Raw genomic sequence first — 19,897 nt, 5'->3', positions numbered from 1 at the left:
TATATCCCATGAAAGTATTTTTTTGCTAAAATTAAGGTAAGATATACTTGATCTCAATATTTGGTATAGTTTTATATATATATATATGAGTACAGTCAATATTTAATTATAACAAAATGATACAGCAATAATACTACTTAAAATTAATATTTTCATTATAAAAAATTACAACAATAATTATGTATGTTTGAAGTACTTCGTCTGTATTTTACTTTATCATATAACTACTGTTCACCCATGAAGCAATTTAACTTACATGAGAATCAGATGGTGACTGAACATTAACAAAAACTATATTTTGTAGTTTACTTTTCAGTTTTAAATACCCATTTTGGGTTAGAAGAAGTTTGTCACTTGTTTCCCACAGCTGAGAGTTTAGTTCTGCAATTTGTGCTTCATCTTTTGATATCTATACAAAAACAAAAAATAAGTTATGAGAATTGACCAAAACACAAAAAACATTTATAATTGTAGAGTACAGAAAAATAACAGTGTTGTACTAAAATTATACAATTTTTCTCGTGATTTTTGCATGCAGATGCTGCAGAGAAAGCTGCATAATTAATTACAGTGGACTGTTTTATGTTTTATTTGTATATGTTTCTTTTTGTTTAAACTAACCACATTACTGGTAAAAAGTGATTAGGTTGTGTTCAATATGATTAAACTGATGTAATTGTTTATATTATTGAATAAATATATTATTTCATATTTGCAAGCCTATGGAAGTGCAGTTACTATTACCACTGGTTGTGGGGGGGGGGGGTTGTATTAGGAGATCTTAAATCAGCAACTAAGATAAAAAGTTCTTAGCAGAGAACAAGCAAGAGAGAGAGAGAAAGAGTGAGAGAAATGGGAATAATGTTAAACATTCATGATGAATAAAGCACTATCAACATAAACTGAGGAAAACAAAAGAACAGAATAGCCTGGTAAATACCAGACTATCCTGGTATAGGTGAAAAACCTGTGGTATATGATGAAAAATCTGTGATAGTTATAACTATCACAGGTTCTTCATCCATTTAATTTACCTTTCTGAAACAGTAAATAACTGAACCAAAATGTTACCTTTCTTATAGTTTACATCTCTGTCATCAGCCAGGCCTTGGTTGGGATGCCACGATGTAAATGCTCCGCAGATATTTGCATCAGTAAAATACAAATCAAATTTTACCTTCATGTAGGCCTCAAACGGACATCTTCACATCCAACCTAACATGATTCCCTGAAACTAACTAACCAAAACTACAGACCCCGCACCTAGTCCAAATTTGACAGCACAGTTTGTGACTGTGAATGCCTCAGAAAATGAACGAGTTGAAAGTAAATCGTGCTACACTCATACGAATCAAAATTATGTTTTACACAACATAGAAATTCAGACCTACACCCAAATAAGTCAATCAACAAGGGGAATGTAATCTCATTCCAGTCTGCGCAGGAGCTGGGGGACAAGCCCCACACTCCCACCTGGTCCCATCATGGAGTCTCGCGTGGCATTATAAAGTCACAATCAGGACCGCAGCAGCGCGGCCACCCATGCCAGTGGGAGCCCCAAATCGAATCACAAACAATATCAATATAACCGTGGTTCAATGCCAGTGCACCTACCTCCAACCAATCCAATGCGTAGGCTGAAACCCTGGTCAACCGGGATGTGGGGGATTCATCCCACTTGACCTTCGAAGACGCAAGCCCCGGTCTTCAATCTCCTGCATTTGTTCTGACAAATAGGTTATTTACCTTGGAAATGTAGCATCCCTTACACTCATTAGCAAAGATATCTATTGGTTTGACTCCGGCTATAACACAAACTGCCTCCCATGACACTGTTCTATAACAGTCAGCAAGAGGATTCGCTGGGCCTGCAGCAAAATGTCCATGTAACACCTAAAAGCCAAGCGGTGAGCCCATACAGCTGCAGCATATAGCGTAATAGCCTCACTGACACCTTTATAAAGGATACGCATGGTATGCTAATTCAACCCCCAATCGGGATGAATGACTCTACGGATTAGACAAAAAGCATCAGTGGCCTTTTTTTCTACATACTGTAATGTTCATTGAACCGAAAATTCTCATCAAGAATTTGTAAACTAAAGTTGACAGTTTACAATAAAGTATGTCAAACTTCAAAACTCTTTGTATTTTTCTTTCCAGTCACAGAACAAAGACAATAAGAAAGGTGTAAATCACAAAGCTAAACTAAATTTACATATATATATTTTTTTTAAATTATCAATAACAATAATATTCACAAACTATTTAATAAGGCATATGTAATTTTTTCTAATTTCAGCATTATTAATCAACATAAATACCTTCTCTGTATACTGCCTCAATTTTTCCTTAAATTCATCATTCTTTTTCTCCATTTCATCATTCAAAGCTTTCTAGAAAAGCAACAATAAGTAAATTAACTCTTTCCAAAGAAGAAACTAATATAAAAACTTACTTATCAATTATAACACAACAGAATTATAAAGTAACAATTTATTTTCATTTGATCTTGACATGTATAATACAGAAATAAGGTTTATATATATTACAAACCTTAGCAAAGCAATACGACACTGCTTCACCGAGAAAGTGGTTGCTGTACTGGCATCCAAAAGGCACTAATTTGCATTATATTATATGAGGGAAAGGAATGAGAAAGATGCCAATATTCTTTATTTAGGGTCTTTGGGTAGAACTTCTGCAAGTGGGTCACTGTCACCAGTTACATCATTAACGTCACTATCAACATCACCCATATCACAATCTGTAGTGTGTTTTCGACGCCAGAATCATTCATTGATATGATGAAATTTTCAATATCAGACTATCATTTTTCCAGTAATCTTCAGACTGTTCCACATGTCTGCAATTTTTACTCCGGTCTTCATTCATAGAATGAATGTGACTGTGAATATGTTTACCAATACAACAGTCTTCATTCATTCTATGAATGTTGTATTGGTAAACATGTCTGAAAAGTATCTGTACACTTTTAACCATATTGGATGTTTAGTCTGTTGTCAGCTGTCAAAAGGATAACACGTGTTTTGGTATAATCAGTGATTTTTTAATTGTATAAATGTTGGATCAGAGAATTTGTATTAATTTTGTTATAAGAATGGAATAAAGTGTAGCAATGTTTTAAAAATGTATAATATTGCTTTTTGCGAGTCTGCTATAAGTAAAGCAAGGGTTAACGGGTGTTTATAAGTGTTTCCAAGAAGGTTGTGAAGACGTTGAACATGACGAGCACCCTGGATGCCTCAGCACATCAACAACCAATGAAAAAAGAAGGAAATGGTTAAGAATAATCACCGAATCACAATCAGAGAAATCACTGCTAATATTGGGTTATCAAGTGGATCATGCCATGAAATTTTTTTGGATCTTTTGGGTATGAAATGTGCGACAGCAAAATTTGTTCTAAAACTGTTGAATTTCAAACAAAAACAGCGGCGAATGGAAGTTGCTTAGAGTTGCACATTTTAGTAGTTCTGCAATAATGATACAGAATTACTGAAATGTGTCATAACAGGTGATGAAACATGGGTTTACGTACATAATGTCGAAACTAAGGCTCAATTGTCCCAGTGGAAGTATTCTTGATCACCAAGACCAAAAAAAGCTTGACAAGTACAGTCGAATGTGAAGGTTATGCTCACCGTGTTCTTCGATTTTAACGGCGTAATGCATCATGAGTTCTTGCCATGAGGTCAAAGGATACATAAGGAGTATTACCTACAAGTTCAACACTGTTTGTGTGAAGCAATCTGAAAAAAATTCATGACTTTTGCACCACAATAATGCGCCTGCTCATACTTCATTGCTTGTTTGTCAATTTTTAGCAAAATCAACAGTGTAATGATACCCCAGCTGCCATATTCACCAGACATGACCCTGTGTGCCTTTTTCTATTTTCAAAAATAAAAAGAACCTTAAAGGGCATATGTTTTAAAGCATATATGAGATTAAAAGCGAATCGCTAAAAGAGCTAAAACACTATTCCAAAGATTGAGTTCCACAAGTGTTTCGGGGATTGGAAAAAGCACTGGCATAAGTGTATGATATCTAATGGGGACTGTTTTGAAGGGGATAAACATTAATGTAGATAAAATTCTTTCCAAAAAACAAAAATTCTCATTACTTTTTGAATACACCTCATATATTAAAGTTTTTCTAGAGGTTTCATCTCCCTGGGCTTCACACTATGCAGTGTCTGCCCTTTTTATCATTTTTATGTCATTATATAAATTATAACAAACAAATGATAAATTTAAATATAAAAGACCATAGTTAACTAAATAACAAATTTTTCTCTCAAGGACGAAGAATATAAGAAATAGAGAAAAAATATAATTAAAATTGAAACGATTAGAATTATATATAATTAGAATTAAATTATAATTAATTAAGTTATAAATGACAATAAAATAGGCAAAAGCTTGGAGTATGGTTCTGAACAGTTCAGTGCATGGATAGAAATTGACGATTTACCCACTGCAGATATCATGAGTGATGCAGACCGTGCATCTGTTGTTACAAATTTGCAAGATGAAAACAAGAATGATGATGAAGAGGAAGAGCCTAACAGAGAACCATTCCGTAAAAGAAAGGTCGGAGAATCTTGAGTACTATCCAAACAGCTTTGGAGGAATGTGGCAGTGGTGATGAAGAATATTTGTACAACTTGGAATAACTTTTAAATAAGACACAACAAATCAAAAAGTAAATGACATAAATTAGAAAATAAATAAATAAATAAAGCTCATAATTTAGTAAAAAAATTTGATAAACTTTGATTTTAAAAAATATACTCTAACCTAATTGTTAAACTGAAAAACCAATACGTACATACTGTAATAATCTTATAATCTTTTATTTTTAGTTATGGACTGTAGTTTTTAATTTAAGTTAATATGTAAAAAAATAAAGATGAAAAGTTTACCTGTCACCCCAACAAAATTTATTAACAAAAAAAATCCAAAAATAAACTAAAGAAGATATAAAGGAAAAAAAAATATCTATAGAGTCTGATTGTCCCTATAAGGATACAAGGGACGAGGACCAAAAGAACAGTGTTACCTTCCAAGGGATACAAGGGTCAAGGGATATTTTTATTCAATGAGTGGCTTATTTTCTTTGGTGTCATAGGTGAGATTAGTTCTTTTTCTATGAAACTTATTGTTTCATATTCAAAATAAATATTAAAAGTGAGGGTCTTACACATCTAATAAAAGTAATAACCTACACAACCTATTCCCATTTGCTGACACCATTTTTGAATAATATGATTGTTGCTTATTATGATCAAAAACCAGAAATCCCAATGTGATCATAATAACCAATATGTGTGTGTGTGTGTGCGCGTGTACGCGTATATATAAGAAAAAATCTCAAAACTTAACAGTTTTTATTTTATGTAAAAAAACATTACAAATTACAAAATGTACAAACAAACAGTGATATCTGTGTTTTTTTAGGGATAATGCAAAAATTTAAATATGTCTTATCTGTAACATCTACTTTTACAAATGACTATATGATTAAACTTTTCTTTTTTAAATTTTACATATTTGGGAAGTTGGTTTTAAGTTGGTGAATTTTATCTAGAAGGAAAAGTTGTAGGCTTGTAGAGGAAAAGTAAGGAAGGAAAAGGAAAAAAAAACTTGTGTTTTTGTGTATTCTAATTTACTTTTCCTTCTACAAGTAAATAATATTAAATTATTGAGGATGTAAAATTCATGATGAAGCAAAGAGATAAACTACAAAATTTAAGTAAAAAACTAAATGATTAAGGAAAAGATCTAATTGAGGAGTATGATGCTGATAGTTAAAACAGTTCTCTTTCATTATAAAAAAGGGGAATTTTGCATTTAGTTGAGTTACAGCACTAGAAATAAATACTATATACACAGTATAATCTCATTACAGACATATATTGCTCTAAACTGACTTACCATTTCTTGCTCTAACAAAGCAATTTGGTTTTCAAAATCAATCTTCAATTCATTATTAGCTTCAGCAGACTCTTTATGTAATCTCAGTTGATCCTGTTTTTGGATTTCATTTTCACACCTTAAACTGAATAACATAAAACTTAATAAAATACCAGCTATTCACATGGATTACAATATAAAATATTAACACAAATGTAAAATGTTAGCACAAATATCTTTTTGTTGTACTTATTTTTTTATGGTTCTATGCAAGTATCTGGAAAGTGGTATTTCTATAGACAAGAGTGTACAAATGATTCCTCTGATAACAAATAAAACTTCCCAATAAATATAAAAATACTTTTACAGTATAATAATAAATTATTCTTTTACACCAATCTAGAATGTTCACAGATAACTTTATTAATGCTTTCATCAATTACAAGTGACGGTATAAAACAATATGATAATTTAACTCCTTCAGTATTCAGTTATCAGAAAAAAAGGAAAATTAGAAAAATTAATATCTTTGTTATATCTGCTAAATTAATACCTAACAGTGAATGAAAGACTATTACTAATTTGCACATTGTGTTCAGTAAATGAATGATTTAAGTACAATAAGTTGTTTATTTGCTGGACCAATATGGAATAAATTTAAGGACTATTACACAGATTTTTTAGTTTGACCAAAATGTGTGGATGGAAAAAATTATAGTTATAATCCAGAATTATTGATCTCGTTCCTAAGCTAATAGTATTACTAGGTCGTTATCAGGCACATGATTTGACCATGTATTATCGCATTAGCTGAAAGTTTACCAAATAAACTGACATTTGGAGCAGACGTTTGTGACGGGAAAAAACTGTAAAGCATCCACACTATTATTGAGCCTGGTAAAATGATGTTGTCATAAAATAATGGGGTTATGAAACATTTTTTTAAGGCATATGACAAAGATGACTGGGATTTAATAATTTAAAAATAAGATTTCAGAATTAAGTAATGCTAATCTTAAGGAGAGTGATTTTATTAATCTCCAAATTTAGTAACTAAAGCCAACATTGAACTTTTGTAGATATACAGAGTGAATGGAGGATTACTTGCATGAAAATTCTTAAGATGTTATTAATGGTTTTCCAGGCAATAAATAAATTGATTGAAAACTATAACTGGATGTACAATTTTTTCATTAAATAGTTTTCTTACATTCCCACTTACTGAATGTTAGAAAATATGATATAATACCCTGCTGCTCAGTGATGAGCAGGAAAATATTTTAATATCAGTATATTAAAAAATCTTTTACAGAAATTTCTATTTAGTTAAAAAAAAAGTAGTAATCTGAAATTTTTACCTAAAAAGATACCAGTATTTTACATTGGTTGATTATTGAAATCTTCAAATTTTCAGACCAGTTCTGATAAAAGATTTTTTTCAGAGGAAAAAAATGCCAAAAAAGCATACAGACTGTAGCATAAGTAAATAAAATATTTCTCTCTATTTTATGTTTCAATATTGATGAAAAAATATTGGCACATTTAAAAAAGGTAGTGTAACAATAATACTGACATCAACAAAATCTATTGTTTGACAAACAGCTCAGAGAATTGCACTGTTAAGTATCAGCAGTTTTGCGAGTATGAGGACATTAATGTTGTATTATCTAACTATAATATTTAACTAAACATTAACTAAAAATGTGATCTTTTTCCATATATTGATTATATACAGCATTACACTCATATACCAAAACGACAAATGAACATGAGGTTATTACTAAAATTTTAACAATTCTATAAACTGTTGATGTGAACTGGAATAATTGCTAGTTTCTGGTGTGGTGTGGTGAGGACAGAAGCCCATTCATTAACAAGAAATTCCAAGAATAACTCTCTACTATTCAAACAATGAACATACAGTCGTTTTCTTTTCATTCACTTCTCACACTTACTTGATGACATACGATGTTCAGATTGGTATAATATTTCCATCTGCGTTTTTTTTCTATTGCAGTACCAATTATAATTATAGTTTTTCTCTATTTCTTATATTTTTTGTCTTTGGAGGAAAAATTTTGTTATATAGTTATTATGGTCTTTTATATTTAAATTTATATCATTTATTTTTTGTAATTAACATAATGACATAAAAATGAAAAAAAGGGGCAGACACTGCATAGTGAAGCCCAGGGAGATAGAAAAATAAATGAAAAACTGATGAAGAGACTCGTCAACTTTAATATATGAGGTGTATTCAAAAAGTAATGAGTTTTTGTTTTTGGGAAAGAATTTTATTTACATTAATGTTATCCCCTTCACACACAACGTATGATATCATACACGTATGCCAGTGCTTTTTCCACTCCCCAAAACACTTGTGGAACTTGATCTTTGGAATAGTGTTTAGCTATTCCAAAGATCAAGTTACTGAAAAATGAAGATTACTGGAAAAATGATAGTCTGATAGAGGACATCATTGAAAATTTCATCATATCAGTGAATGATTCTGGCGTCGAAAACACTACAGATTGTGATATGGGTGATGTTGATAGTGACTTAATGATGTAACTGGTGACAGTGACCCACTTGCAGAAGTTCTACCCGAAGAGCCTAAATAAAGAATATTGGCATCTTTCCCATTCCTTTTCCTCATATAATCTTACCTTTTTCTTGAATAAATAAATATTACGTAATAAATAAAAATAGATTTTATTAAAGATCATTAATAAAATTTCATTTATTAAAAAATATTTAAAAAATAGAAATAAAAAAGTAATAGAGTAATTAAAAATATTTGTTTTTTATATGAGTGAGTGTATTCGCATGTGTGTGTAGAATCATAGAATGAAATAGGTAGAATGAGAGTCTACAAATGCACCATAGTTAATGGGTTTGTCACATAACCTTCATGGAAATTGGAACATTCCAGCTCGCAACAATACTGACTTTCTTGAAAAAAATCACTGGTTACTCTAGTACCTTTGATATTACACACACAAAAATTCAAGAGATAAATAATTGATTTCATTTTCAACTTCTAGTTGACACCCTTTTTTCATTTTGATGTCAATCTATATATTACAGCAATTACATGATAAATTTAAATATAAAAGACCATAGTAACTATATAACAAACTTTTCCCCTAAGGACAAAGAAAGAATATAATTATAATAGAGATCATTAAAATTATAATTATAATTAGATTATTATAATTACAATCAGTACTGTAATAGAGAAAATTCAGATGCAAGCTATTACATCAATATGATGTCATGAGTATTGTCAACAAATTGTGAGAAGTGAATAAAAAGAAAACAACCGTGTATATTCATTGTATAATCAATGGTCTTTCATCCTCTCCTCGCTACACCAAAAACTAGCAATCATTCCAGCTCACATCAATAGTCTGGGTGGTAAAAAGGATTAGATTGTGGCATAAATTCTCATTTAATCTAGCCTAAGTTACAAAACAGCCAAAGTTACAAAGTCAGCTTTCATAAAATAAATGATTAGTAGGTAAATAGCAAAATAAATTTCTTTTTTCCAAATTAAAAATAATTGTTTCATATAACTAAATAGTAAATAAATCTGGAAAAAGTTAAATAAAAAATAAATTAATACTTACATGTCAAGTTTTAGTGTTGAATGCACATCTTCACAGTTTTTGTGGGATTCTAGAAAAATGTTATATTCTTTTTCAATTAGTCTAAGTTCCTCAATTGTTTTTTTGTCTGATAATATCTGAGCACTTAAATTAGACAATTCACTTTTATAATTACTAATTTCTTTCTCTACTTCTGCTAATTTCTTGTTACTAGCAGACAACTCTGAATTTATGTTTTCTATCTTTTGTGTTAGCAGAGAATTTTTTTCATTGAGTTCAGATATAATACATTCCTTTGAAGCCTGCAAGTTTTTCTGTTCAAGAACTTCTGCCTTTAAATTTGCTGAAACTGTTTTTTCAACCTGTTAAAAATAATAAGTAAATTATCTAGTTTCTGGTGATAAAGTATTCGAAATTTCTGTAGTATTATCAATATATAATAAAAGAAAAGCTGGCAAAGTGTTTCATAACTTAGCTTTGCTCTTGACAGATTTTTACTTCAAATATACCATTAATTTTTTAATTATTAATAACTTTATTATTTTTAACACCAATCAAATCAATTAAGAAATAAATACAGATTGAAAATAATTTTGAATAAAAACTTTAGTAACTAGTTTAGAAACAAGTTACTCAGGTTATAACAATCTTTTACTGGTTAAGTCAGTTTAGAAATACTAAGCAAAATTAAAATTTAAGGTAATTATATTCTCACCACTTAAAATTTTATTACAACTCATAATATTACCACTTCACCAAATTTAGCATGTACAATTAAGTTCAACATTTAATGGCATGAATGTCAACAAAAAATATAGAAAATTGTAAGGTTTAAAGTCTAGAACAATTGAATTGTGAAACAGCTTGCTTAAATATTCCATCCTTAACACCTTAAATAGTGATTTATAAATGTTTCAGTGCAGGGCAGCAGACTTTGTTTTGTTAAATTGATAATAGCTGAGCTCTTTTTCAAAAGTTTGTAAGGAACTAATGCATGTTAAAGTTCAATTTCAAATAGTGTATTTTGAATTATATAAAAGTATACATAAATTGGTTTTTAGTAAAGTTAGTGATGTAGAAGATATATAGAATTGTAATTTTATTTGTTTAACTGTTTATCTGAGTAACTGATTTTTTGCATTGATCAGATACAGACTAGTGCACTGCTGAGTTCAGTTTTTTTCTGAGTAGCAGAAAATAAAGTAACTATTATTGTCTTTGGAACCTTTATAGCTCAAAAAATGTTACTTTAATTCATAAATTTATAATTGAACCAATAATATAATATAATATAATTTAGTACCAATAATATTAATAGTGCACTAAAATGTTAATGGAATAAAAACCTAAACGTAAAAAAGGTTGATAATTCTCCAACAATAGAGAAATATAATAAATGATCATGAAGTATACATTTTTTTTTCTTTTTTATTAAATCAATTATAATACATTTACTTGAAGTTAAAGTTTTCGTTTAGAAAGAGAAAAACAAGTCAAAGTATATTTAGTGCTATTTTACCCCAGTTAAATCGAAACCAACAGTGAGGGCAAAGTCTATTAGAGACTCAAATTGAAGATAAGTTGCATTCTCTGGCCAAGGTGATAGTTTGACAGTAAATTGTAAGAAAAGTTGTAAGAAAATATGACAAGACATCTAGAGAATTTGGTCAAATTTTTACTTGATTTTGATGTTTTCAACTTTTTTGATGTTTTGGAAAGCAGTGATAATAGAGCATATACATTAAGTTCTAAAAGTGAACCCATCAGGTTGATCTAGTGGTAAATGAGTCTTCCCAAATCAGCTGACTTGGAAGCGGAGAGTTCTAGCATTCAAGTCCTAGTAAAGGCAGTTACTTTTATACGGATCTGATTACTAGATCATGGATACCGACCGGTGTTCTTTGGTGGTTGGGTTTCAATTAACTACACATCTCAAGAATGGTAAAATTGAGACTGACAGACTACACATCATTTACACTCATACATATCATCCTCATTCATCCTCTGAAGTAGTACTTGTATGGTAGTTCCTGAAGGCTAAACAGGAAAAAGAAAAAAGTTTCTATTAGTGACAAAAAACAGTGATGGGCACATCCCAATTAATGAAGACATAAGTAACACCTTGAAATATGCAAATAAGTAAAGGATACAAAGTATCCTACAAACATCAAAGTATGACTGTAGATGTTTGTACTATAAATTAACAGAAGATAAGGAATTGAAGTGGTAACTGTTGCTGTTGGTGGGAAGAAATGTAGCAGATATGATGAAGAAAATTGTGACAGGATTCCATGCTAGTGGTCACTCCATTTTTCCAAATTAAAGTATAAATTATTTGAAGATTTAATAATATTAAATCACAATATTTTCCCTTTCACAATAGGCACAAACACAAGAAAAAAAGTTATTTTATTTATTGTATAAAGTCCTTATCAAACAAGGAGTTAAAAAAGCTCATTTATGACTGGGCACAGGTAAATTTAATGTCAGGTTCTTATATGTGCTAATATATGTGTTTTTTAATGTAATGAATAATTACATTAAATATAGATAGAATTTATTATTATTATCCCACACTTTCACAGCTTTTACTTTTGCCGATGACATTCCCTAAAATCAGAGTAATTTATACTAATGGGCTTGCTATTGTTGACTAAGTGCCTTCTGGGCAACATGGGAGGTGTCAATTATCACGTGGATCTTCCACTAGATCTTCAGTTTTTCAAGACTGTTATACAAAGTAGATGGTATTATTCCCTCCGCAGATATAATTATTGGGATTGTATAAACTTCTTTTTGATTCCACATTTCTTTAATTTCAAATGCAAGATCTGTTTATTTCTGCAGCTTCTCATTGTGTTTAGGAGTTGATGTTGCTACTTGATGGGATGGCTACATTTATTAAGCAAGTTACTTTTTCCATTTTGTCAACTACTACACTATATCTGGCTTATAATGGGTTTTGCTGTTACAATTCCTTGGTTCCAGAAAATATTTGCATTGTTGTTCTCCAAAAAGGAGGCTGGCTTGTAAATATAATAGGGCCTGTTTTGAAACTCTAACTTGTATCTATTGCAGAGTTCTATGTGTACAATTGTGTGTGCCACGTTGTTGTGCCTACTCGTGTACTCTGTTGGAGCTAGAATCGGACAGCCAGTGATTATATGGTCTACTGTTTCATTGTATTGCTTACATAGACTACATTTGTTGTTTATATTTTTTTTAAAGAATAAATCTCTTAAAAATTCTTGTTGCTACTACTTGATCCTGTATGCTACATATAAACCCCTCCGTCTCTGAATGAATCTTTGCACAAGCCAATTATTTGAAGCTGCTTTGTCAACTCCTTCCTGGTCTAGACTACGCAGCCTATATAGGCAGACTTCCTGCCTATATCTCCTATGCAGCTCTTTCCTTCCCCGATCTAGAATTTTATCTGCATTGCTCTCTTTCTTGTGTTCTACATTGTTAGTCCTGTTGGCTAGGATTAATGGTGTATAATTTTGGTCTGCCGCTATGATAGTTTATGATAGAAGGGTGTTGCTTGCTACAGAAGTAATCCCTTAAGTTTTTGTTCTGGCCTTAGCATAGATCTTTAGGGAAGGTGGAAGAGTACTCCTCTTCCACCTTCCTTTCTCGGGAGCATGAATCTTTCTTTTGACCAGTGGATGTGGTGGGACTTTTCTTGGTAGGATATTTTTCTAGTGAGTCTGTTCAACTTGTATCTTAAATATTTCACTGCCTTCACTTTTTCACTTTATTTCCCCCATTAAGTTCTGATTTTAAAATCAATTTTAATCTCTTTTCATAATGTTTTCTTAATGGCTTTGGCTCCAATTTTATCGTTTGATCGCAACCTAGGTACTTGTACATGTTCTCTTCTTTCATTGCTTCTATGCTACGCTGGGTCTGCAGGTCGTAATTCTGCGCCTAATGGAACTTTCCCTTCACAATCTTATCGCTGAACATTTTGACAAGTTTGAGCAGTTACTCTAGCTGATGTTCAGTCCCTCCATAAATCTTTAAATCATCCATATAGAACATCTCGATTCCCCCCCCCCCCCCCCCGAGGGGAGAAGATCCCACCTCGTAGCGTGTCCGGTCGCTACACCACCCCCTCTGTTCCTAGCCAGTGGTGGCTTTAACGGATCCATATAGAACAGGTGTGCCAGTTTGTAATCTCCTGCTTGCAATTTTATATTGTAACCTACCTTGCCTCCTTTAACATGCTTGAGAGCAGGTTGATAGCCATACAGAACCAGAGCGGGCCTAGGGCGTCCCCTTAAAAATTCCTCTACTTACATTTATGGGTTCTGTTTGTATTTTTCTTGTTCCACTGTTTGCAATTAGTATTGTGTTCCAAGCATTCATTGCATGCCTCAAGAACCTAATTGTCTTTTCATCAACTAAAAAAAAGGTTTTTTTAAGATCTTCATCAGCCATTAGTGCGGTACACTATTGCTTTTTTATAGTCTATATAGGCCATTCACAGATTTCTTTTAGTGTATCGGGCTTGTTGCATGGTTACCATATCTATGATTATTTGTTCTTGCTCCCCCTCGTGGCTTTTGCACATCCCTTCTGCTCCAAATGGAGGACTTTGTTGGTTTCCAGGTGCTTGTATATTTTGTTGGCAATAATTTATATGTTGTCTGAAGGCTTGTTATGGGTCTATATTTAACTGGGTCTTTCCTGTTATTACTTTTAGGCAAAAGGAATGTTATCCCCTCTGTTAACCACTTAGGTGTTTTCTCTGAAAACACAGAGGCATCATTATATGCCTCTGCTAATATCAGGTGTGCTTCATCAAACTTTTTCAGCCAAAAGTTATGCACTTTATCCAATCCTGGCGACTTCCAATTTGAATGTGCTTAACTGCTTCCCTCACATCATTAAGTGTGATCTTACTGTAACCCATTGTTTCGATGTTCCTCCATTTTTCATCTTTTGCTTTTATCCAGGCAGCATTTTTATTATGTTCTGTGCTATTCGACCAGATGTTCTTCCAAAATTCTTTCTTGTTCTACTTATTCTTGGGAAGGTACTTCAGAGTTGCTGTTTTTCTCCTCTGACAATTTTCAGTAAAATAATCTCTCATTTTGTTCAAAATTTTTATTTTCTTTTCTTCTGTGTGACTTCTTATATCGTCTTAATTGTGTTGTGAGGGCAGCTAGCTTTTGCTTTTTCATTTCTAATGCATAATTATTGGGATTACTGTGAAGTTTATTGTTTGATTTAATAATTATCCATTTTATTAAGAATCCTGTTACTGGTGGTATTCCTCTTATTGATAGTGTTGAAACCAGTATTGATATTTTGGTTATGTTTGTTTGTGTATTTATTTGGTTAATAAAGTTAGTATTTTTCTTTAATGTATTTATTACTGAATGTATAAAGAAGAATAAATGAATTGTTGTTTAGAGATCATTAAAGATACAATTATTATTGGTGAATTCATAATTGAAATTAGTAAATAAACTATTTAATAATTTTTTTTTTGTACCAATAAGAATAAAATAAAAGAAGATAGAAACCAATCTGGCTTACACCGGCTTGAACTCAATCATGTAAAATTTTAAAGGTCGAACAGACTCTAAACTACAGGGTCATCAATTTTGTAGATGATTTTGTTACGGTTTAAGACGGTGAAAGTTGAAATTCAGTTGAACTGAATGTCAAGGTGTCATTACCAGCGCCCAAACACAAAATTACTATAATAATGACAAAAAACTAAATTTATCTTAAAAATTTAAAGAATGTTAAACACTTACACGGTATTCTAAGTGTGAAATAAAATCAAAATATAAACAATATTAAAAATCTAACATAAAAAAACAAACTGCCATACATCAAAGGGCAAAACATATTACAATTTTAATCAAATATGTGAATCCAAATGCACAGCCTTAAGAAATTTTTTGATATTATATAACATCGATACATTGTTGCCTAAGATATTTTTGTAGTTTGCCCGTAGTTTAACTTTCAACACAATCTCACAAAACAGACACAATCCTTATCTTGATGGTAGCATTCCATTCATTTTGCCACTTCATAAACCATTCTCTTCAGAAAACAGATAGAATTTTTTGAAACAATGTGATTAGGGGAAGGAGGCTGCAACAGGCCACTTTTGCTGCACGATCATGGTTCACATTGTGATATGATTAGGTTCATTGCCTGAAATGATCACAGTGTGATCATTTTAGGCAAAACATTATTAAATAATAATTTATTATTATTATACTAAATTAGTTTAGATAGATACTAATTTATACTAGATTAGATAGATACTATTAGTGAAATTGTATCTGGGAAAGTGAAAATTACACTCCCAAGCATGTCCCCCATTGTTACTTAAGCCGCCTGGGTAACTAACACTTAAATGAACCCACAGACACCAGTGCAAGATGAGAGGAGAAGTAATCTAGGTAAGTAAAATAACCAAAATACAGCAGTAGAAACTGCTGATAAATAATTCTCTACCAGGTCATCAACCCATCCCTGATGCAAAAGCGCCCCTGCAAGCAGGAACAAAAGCCCGCAGAAAATGCCCAGTTCATCACCTAACTCATGCCAAAGAAGCGATCTGGCAATGTGCCCAGACTTATGCATACTTACAGAATTTGGGTCTGAGGCCAAAACGACAGCACTCACAGCAACTTTGTACATCAATATACTCCCTGACTTGACAGGACGTGAGATCGAGATACACAAACTTCTTAAAGAGACCATCACCAAGTTCAAAAACACTGTAATACTGTTGAGCATCACGCTTCCCAGTCTTGAAGAGTAGACTACACTCTTGCTTAAATATAGCCTCAATCTAACTCAGTGTTCTGCTCCCTAATAAGGGACAGAACAACCACATCAGATATAGCCGCTAGTCAATGTCGTAGACAATGACCTGGTGCCTACGCTTGCATTTTGGGTCCACCTTGACCTCAGAAGACTTTGCGATGACTCAGACATTCTCCTTATCATGGCAACCACTACAAAACCCTAGCTGGTCTCTTTTATTTCCCTAATTTTGAGATTCTTCCACTTATCATGAAGGGCAACAGTGAAGTCCTCCTTGAGTTGTCTTATTAGTCTTAGTAGACTCTTCAATCTTATTCACAAACAATACCTCAGGCTGCGGCAAGGCTTGGCTAACCTCATGTTTGCCCTGCACGACTTTGGCGTAACACCTCGGTTGTGCAGGAGCTGAAACCGACGGTGCCTGCTTAACTTTGACCTCCTCGGGTCAACTTCTCAAAACCTTCCACCAAAGCAGAAAGAACCCCTTCACATGCATAAGTCTAGGTAATATTCTGCTCCTCACACCTGCACTGATGCTGCAGGGGCCTTCTATGAAATCAAAATATAAATTCTTGATGCTCTGCTGGGCTGCGAGAAGTATCTGGGTAGAACTGCTAGGTCTACCCTTAGCTGCACAAAACTCTTCAACCAGGAGGTCGCCTCTTTCTACCTGAGTGGATGTCCCTACATCCATCTCTGAGAACTCACCATCTGACCCTTAGGAGGATGGGGAGAGTTCCGCTCGGACTAACTAGCATCGCTTCCTCTATCATGACCAGAGATACCCTAGTCTCACTACCCTGTATTGACATTGCTTGCTGTCTTCATCCTACCAATAACTCTGGCCAAGCCCACAAATGCAACTACTGCTTGCAGTGTGCCACAGATAGCTTCTGTACTCCCCTGTCACTCTTTGTACTCTTGGCTGCTTCTGGATCACAAAGACTGATGACCAGGAGTCATTACCACCACCTTTCAGCCGTGATCAGGTCGGTGCACGTTGAATAAATAGCACCTTTTTGCTTTCACAAAATTCAGGTAGGACAAGTCTAAACACATTTAGTGCTAACTGTAGTTGCAGTCTAAAACCAAGAAAGCTCAAAACCATTGGAGGGTACACACTCAACCAACAGCTCAAAAATCACTGAAAGTAGACTCAAACTTACAGTACTCTGGACGTACATTGCTCTGGACCTGAGCAATGGGGCTTACCAGACATCTCAACCCTGTATGGGAAGACAACCCCCCGACTTGTGACGCTTCACATCACCATACCCCCCCTGTTCATAGCCCTGATGGGCTTTAACAGGACAGGCTTACCAGACATCCCAACTCCATAGGAGAAGACACCCACATAATGATGCTTCCGGACGCTTTAGAGCGTCCGGAAGAATCCGGACGCTCTATCGGATGCATTCCATCGCTTTAGAGCGATGACCCATGCCAACAAATAAGCCACGCAGATGTAGTCCAAGTGAGTATGGACCAGAGCTCAGTATAAGTGCAACATGCAAATATGATATGACATGCAAATATGACATTTTACCTTCAACTCCTTCAAATGTGTTGCCCACATCAGTCATTGGTCAAACCACAATCCTAGAAATCTAATCTTGGTGCATGCATTAACTGGTTCACATGTACAAACGATTGAGGGTCAACTTGAGAAAAGCATGCACTTTTGTTTTCTTCGCTACACCTTCACATCCTCTGCCCTCAGTATGATAGTCACAACTTTCATAAACGTAAGACACATCCTGGGCATGGGAAGTGAGTCTTCGGCAGATGCAGTATTAATCGATTTTCTTCCTGTAATAGGATTTCAATATACTCATGGCAAGAATGGAGATCGCAAACATTCTACTGAATATTATTTTTACCTGTTGTGTGTAAAATCTTTGTGTAGATTATTTATCAAATACAATCTGGTTTTCTTTTTGGATTTTATAACCTTTAAGTGCTTGTTTCTTTAGGCACCATATCCTCGTAGAGACCTTGAGATAGTGGAGGGGAAGAAGCCTGGGAGGATGAAGATACTATGCCAGGTGATGTTTATATAGATCCATTCAAAGGGATCTATGTAGTTTGCTACATAATCAGTGCAGCAGCAACAACTTCATGTGGTGGTGTACCGACTGATGTGGTTTTAGGTAAACCACACTATAGGTTTTTCTAGCAGAAGTTACCTTCTTGACAGTGCTTAATGCTGTAATTAAGCATGAATTAATTCATGCTTCATTAATTCAGCTGTAATTCCACCCATGAGGGACTAGTCTGATAAGCTGATAAGGCTCTTATCAATTCAGTCAGTTCTTTGCAAGATCTGCATTCACTCTATTTTAGTGTATTGTTAGAAAAAGAGAGCCTGAACAAAACTAAGAACAGGTTGTACACGGGATTCCTCATGCTGAGGGATCTTCTGTAACTACCGAGCCACAGGAAAGGGTACTTTCTATTCATTATGTTACAGATCTTCAAAATAGTTTTCTCTTCTTTGTAAATGGGACATTCTTGAGACCTTGCTGAGTGTGGACCCTTTACAATTTCCACATTTCTCTACCTCTGCATACAAACTTGTTCTTCGTGCAACCATCTTTGTTGTGACCAAAACCCTGACAGTGGAAGCAACATCTGGGGTTAGGTAGGTATATATGGTCATACACAGATAGAAAAGTAACCTAATTTTATTCTGTCAGGAATGGTTGGACTTGAAAAAGTGTTCCATTACCAGTCCCCCTTTCACTATGTACGAGATCTGTTCAAAAAATAACCTAACTTTTTTAATTACACGCCAACAGAGATATTTAGTGATATGTGGTTGGCATATAGTGTTCTGCATAACCTCCTCTGTAACCACATGTTATTAGATTGTTGATATCTCGTTTAGTTTTTGTGTTGTTGTTGTTGAACATGTCTTTAAGTGTTAGTAGTGATTTTTGTAATGTGTGATTTTTTGATGATTGAACTTTTTCTCGATCTCATAGCCATAAACCCTGCTTTCGTCTCATTATGATCCTTTGCATGAATGTTTCATCGTCAATTGGGTTGTTTAAGGAGTTGCCGACAATTGTCCACTCGATGTTCATTCTGCTGTTCGGTCATCAAACGAGGAACAAACTTTGTCACAATTTGATGCTTGTACAATTTTTCACTCAAAATGTCATGACATGATCCAATAGAGATGATAACCCTTTCTGCACATTCTCTGACAGTCAATCAGCGATTTGTATGCTTTTGATTGTTGATTTTCTGAACATGTGTGCCTTCTTGATCGAGGGTCAATTGATTGATGTCTTTTTTAAATCATGAAAACCATTTGCACAGCACTGAATACAACCCAGAGCATCATCACCATAAAATTGTTAAAAACTTCCACAGTTTCATGCAAAATTTTATGTTGTATCGTTGCTGCCGAAAAACGCACACTGCACTGCTCTAATGCGCACTGCACTGTACTTCAATAAGATGGGCACCATTCCTGAGCTTTTTAACAGATTCTGGAGACTCAAGACATTATGATGCTCTTATTTATTAGGAAGGGAGAAACCT

General features: G+C 33.4%; 1 protein-coding gene across 1 annotated transcript in view; it reads right to left on the bottom strand.

Moving 5' to 3' along the window:
• Window positions 1–19,897, bottom strand: part of LOC142318165 (uncharacterized) — a 62,499-nt gene that overhangs the window by 20,096 nt on the left and 22,506 nt on the right. The window contains exons 11-14 of the mRNA XM_075354709.1: window positions 9,569–9,909; window positions 5,961–6,084; window positions 2,325–2,396; window positions 257–409 (exon numbers count right to left, since the gene is read on the bottom strand). Coding sequence (XP_075210824.1) covers window positions 257–409; window positions 2,325–2,396; window positions 5,961–6,084; window positions 9,569–9,909 — 690 coding nt within the window. The remainder of the gene's footprint in view (window positions 1–256; window positions 410–2,324; window positions 2,397–5,960; window positions 6,085–9,568; window positions 9,910–19,897) is intronic.

The sequence above is a fragment of the Lycorma delicatula genome, chromosome 1 (assembly GCF_047948215.1).
Source record: "Lycorma delicatula isolate Av1 chromosome 1, ASM4794821v1, whole genome shotgun sequence".
Classification (NCBI taxonomy): Eukaryota; Metazoa; Arthropoda; class Insecta; order Hemiptera; family Fulgoridae; genus Lycorma; species Lycorma delicatula.
Note: the sequence above shows the minus strand (reverse complement) of the source record. Positions and strands in the feature narration are given on the sequence as shown.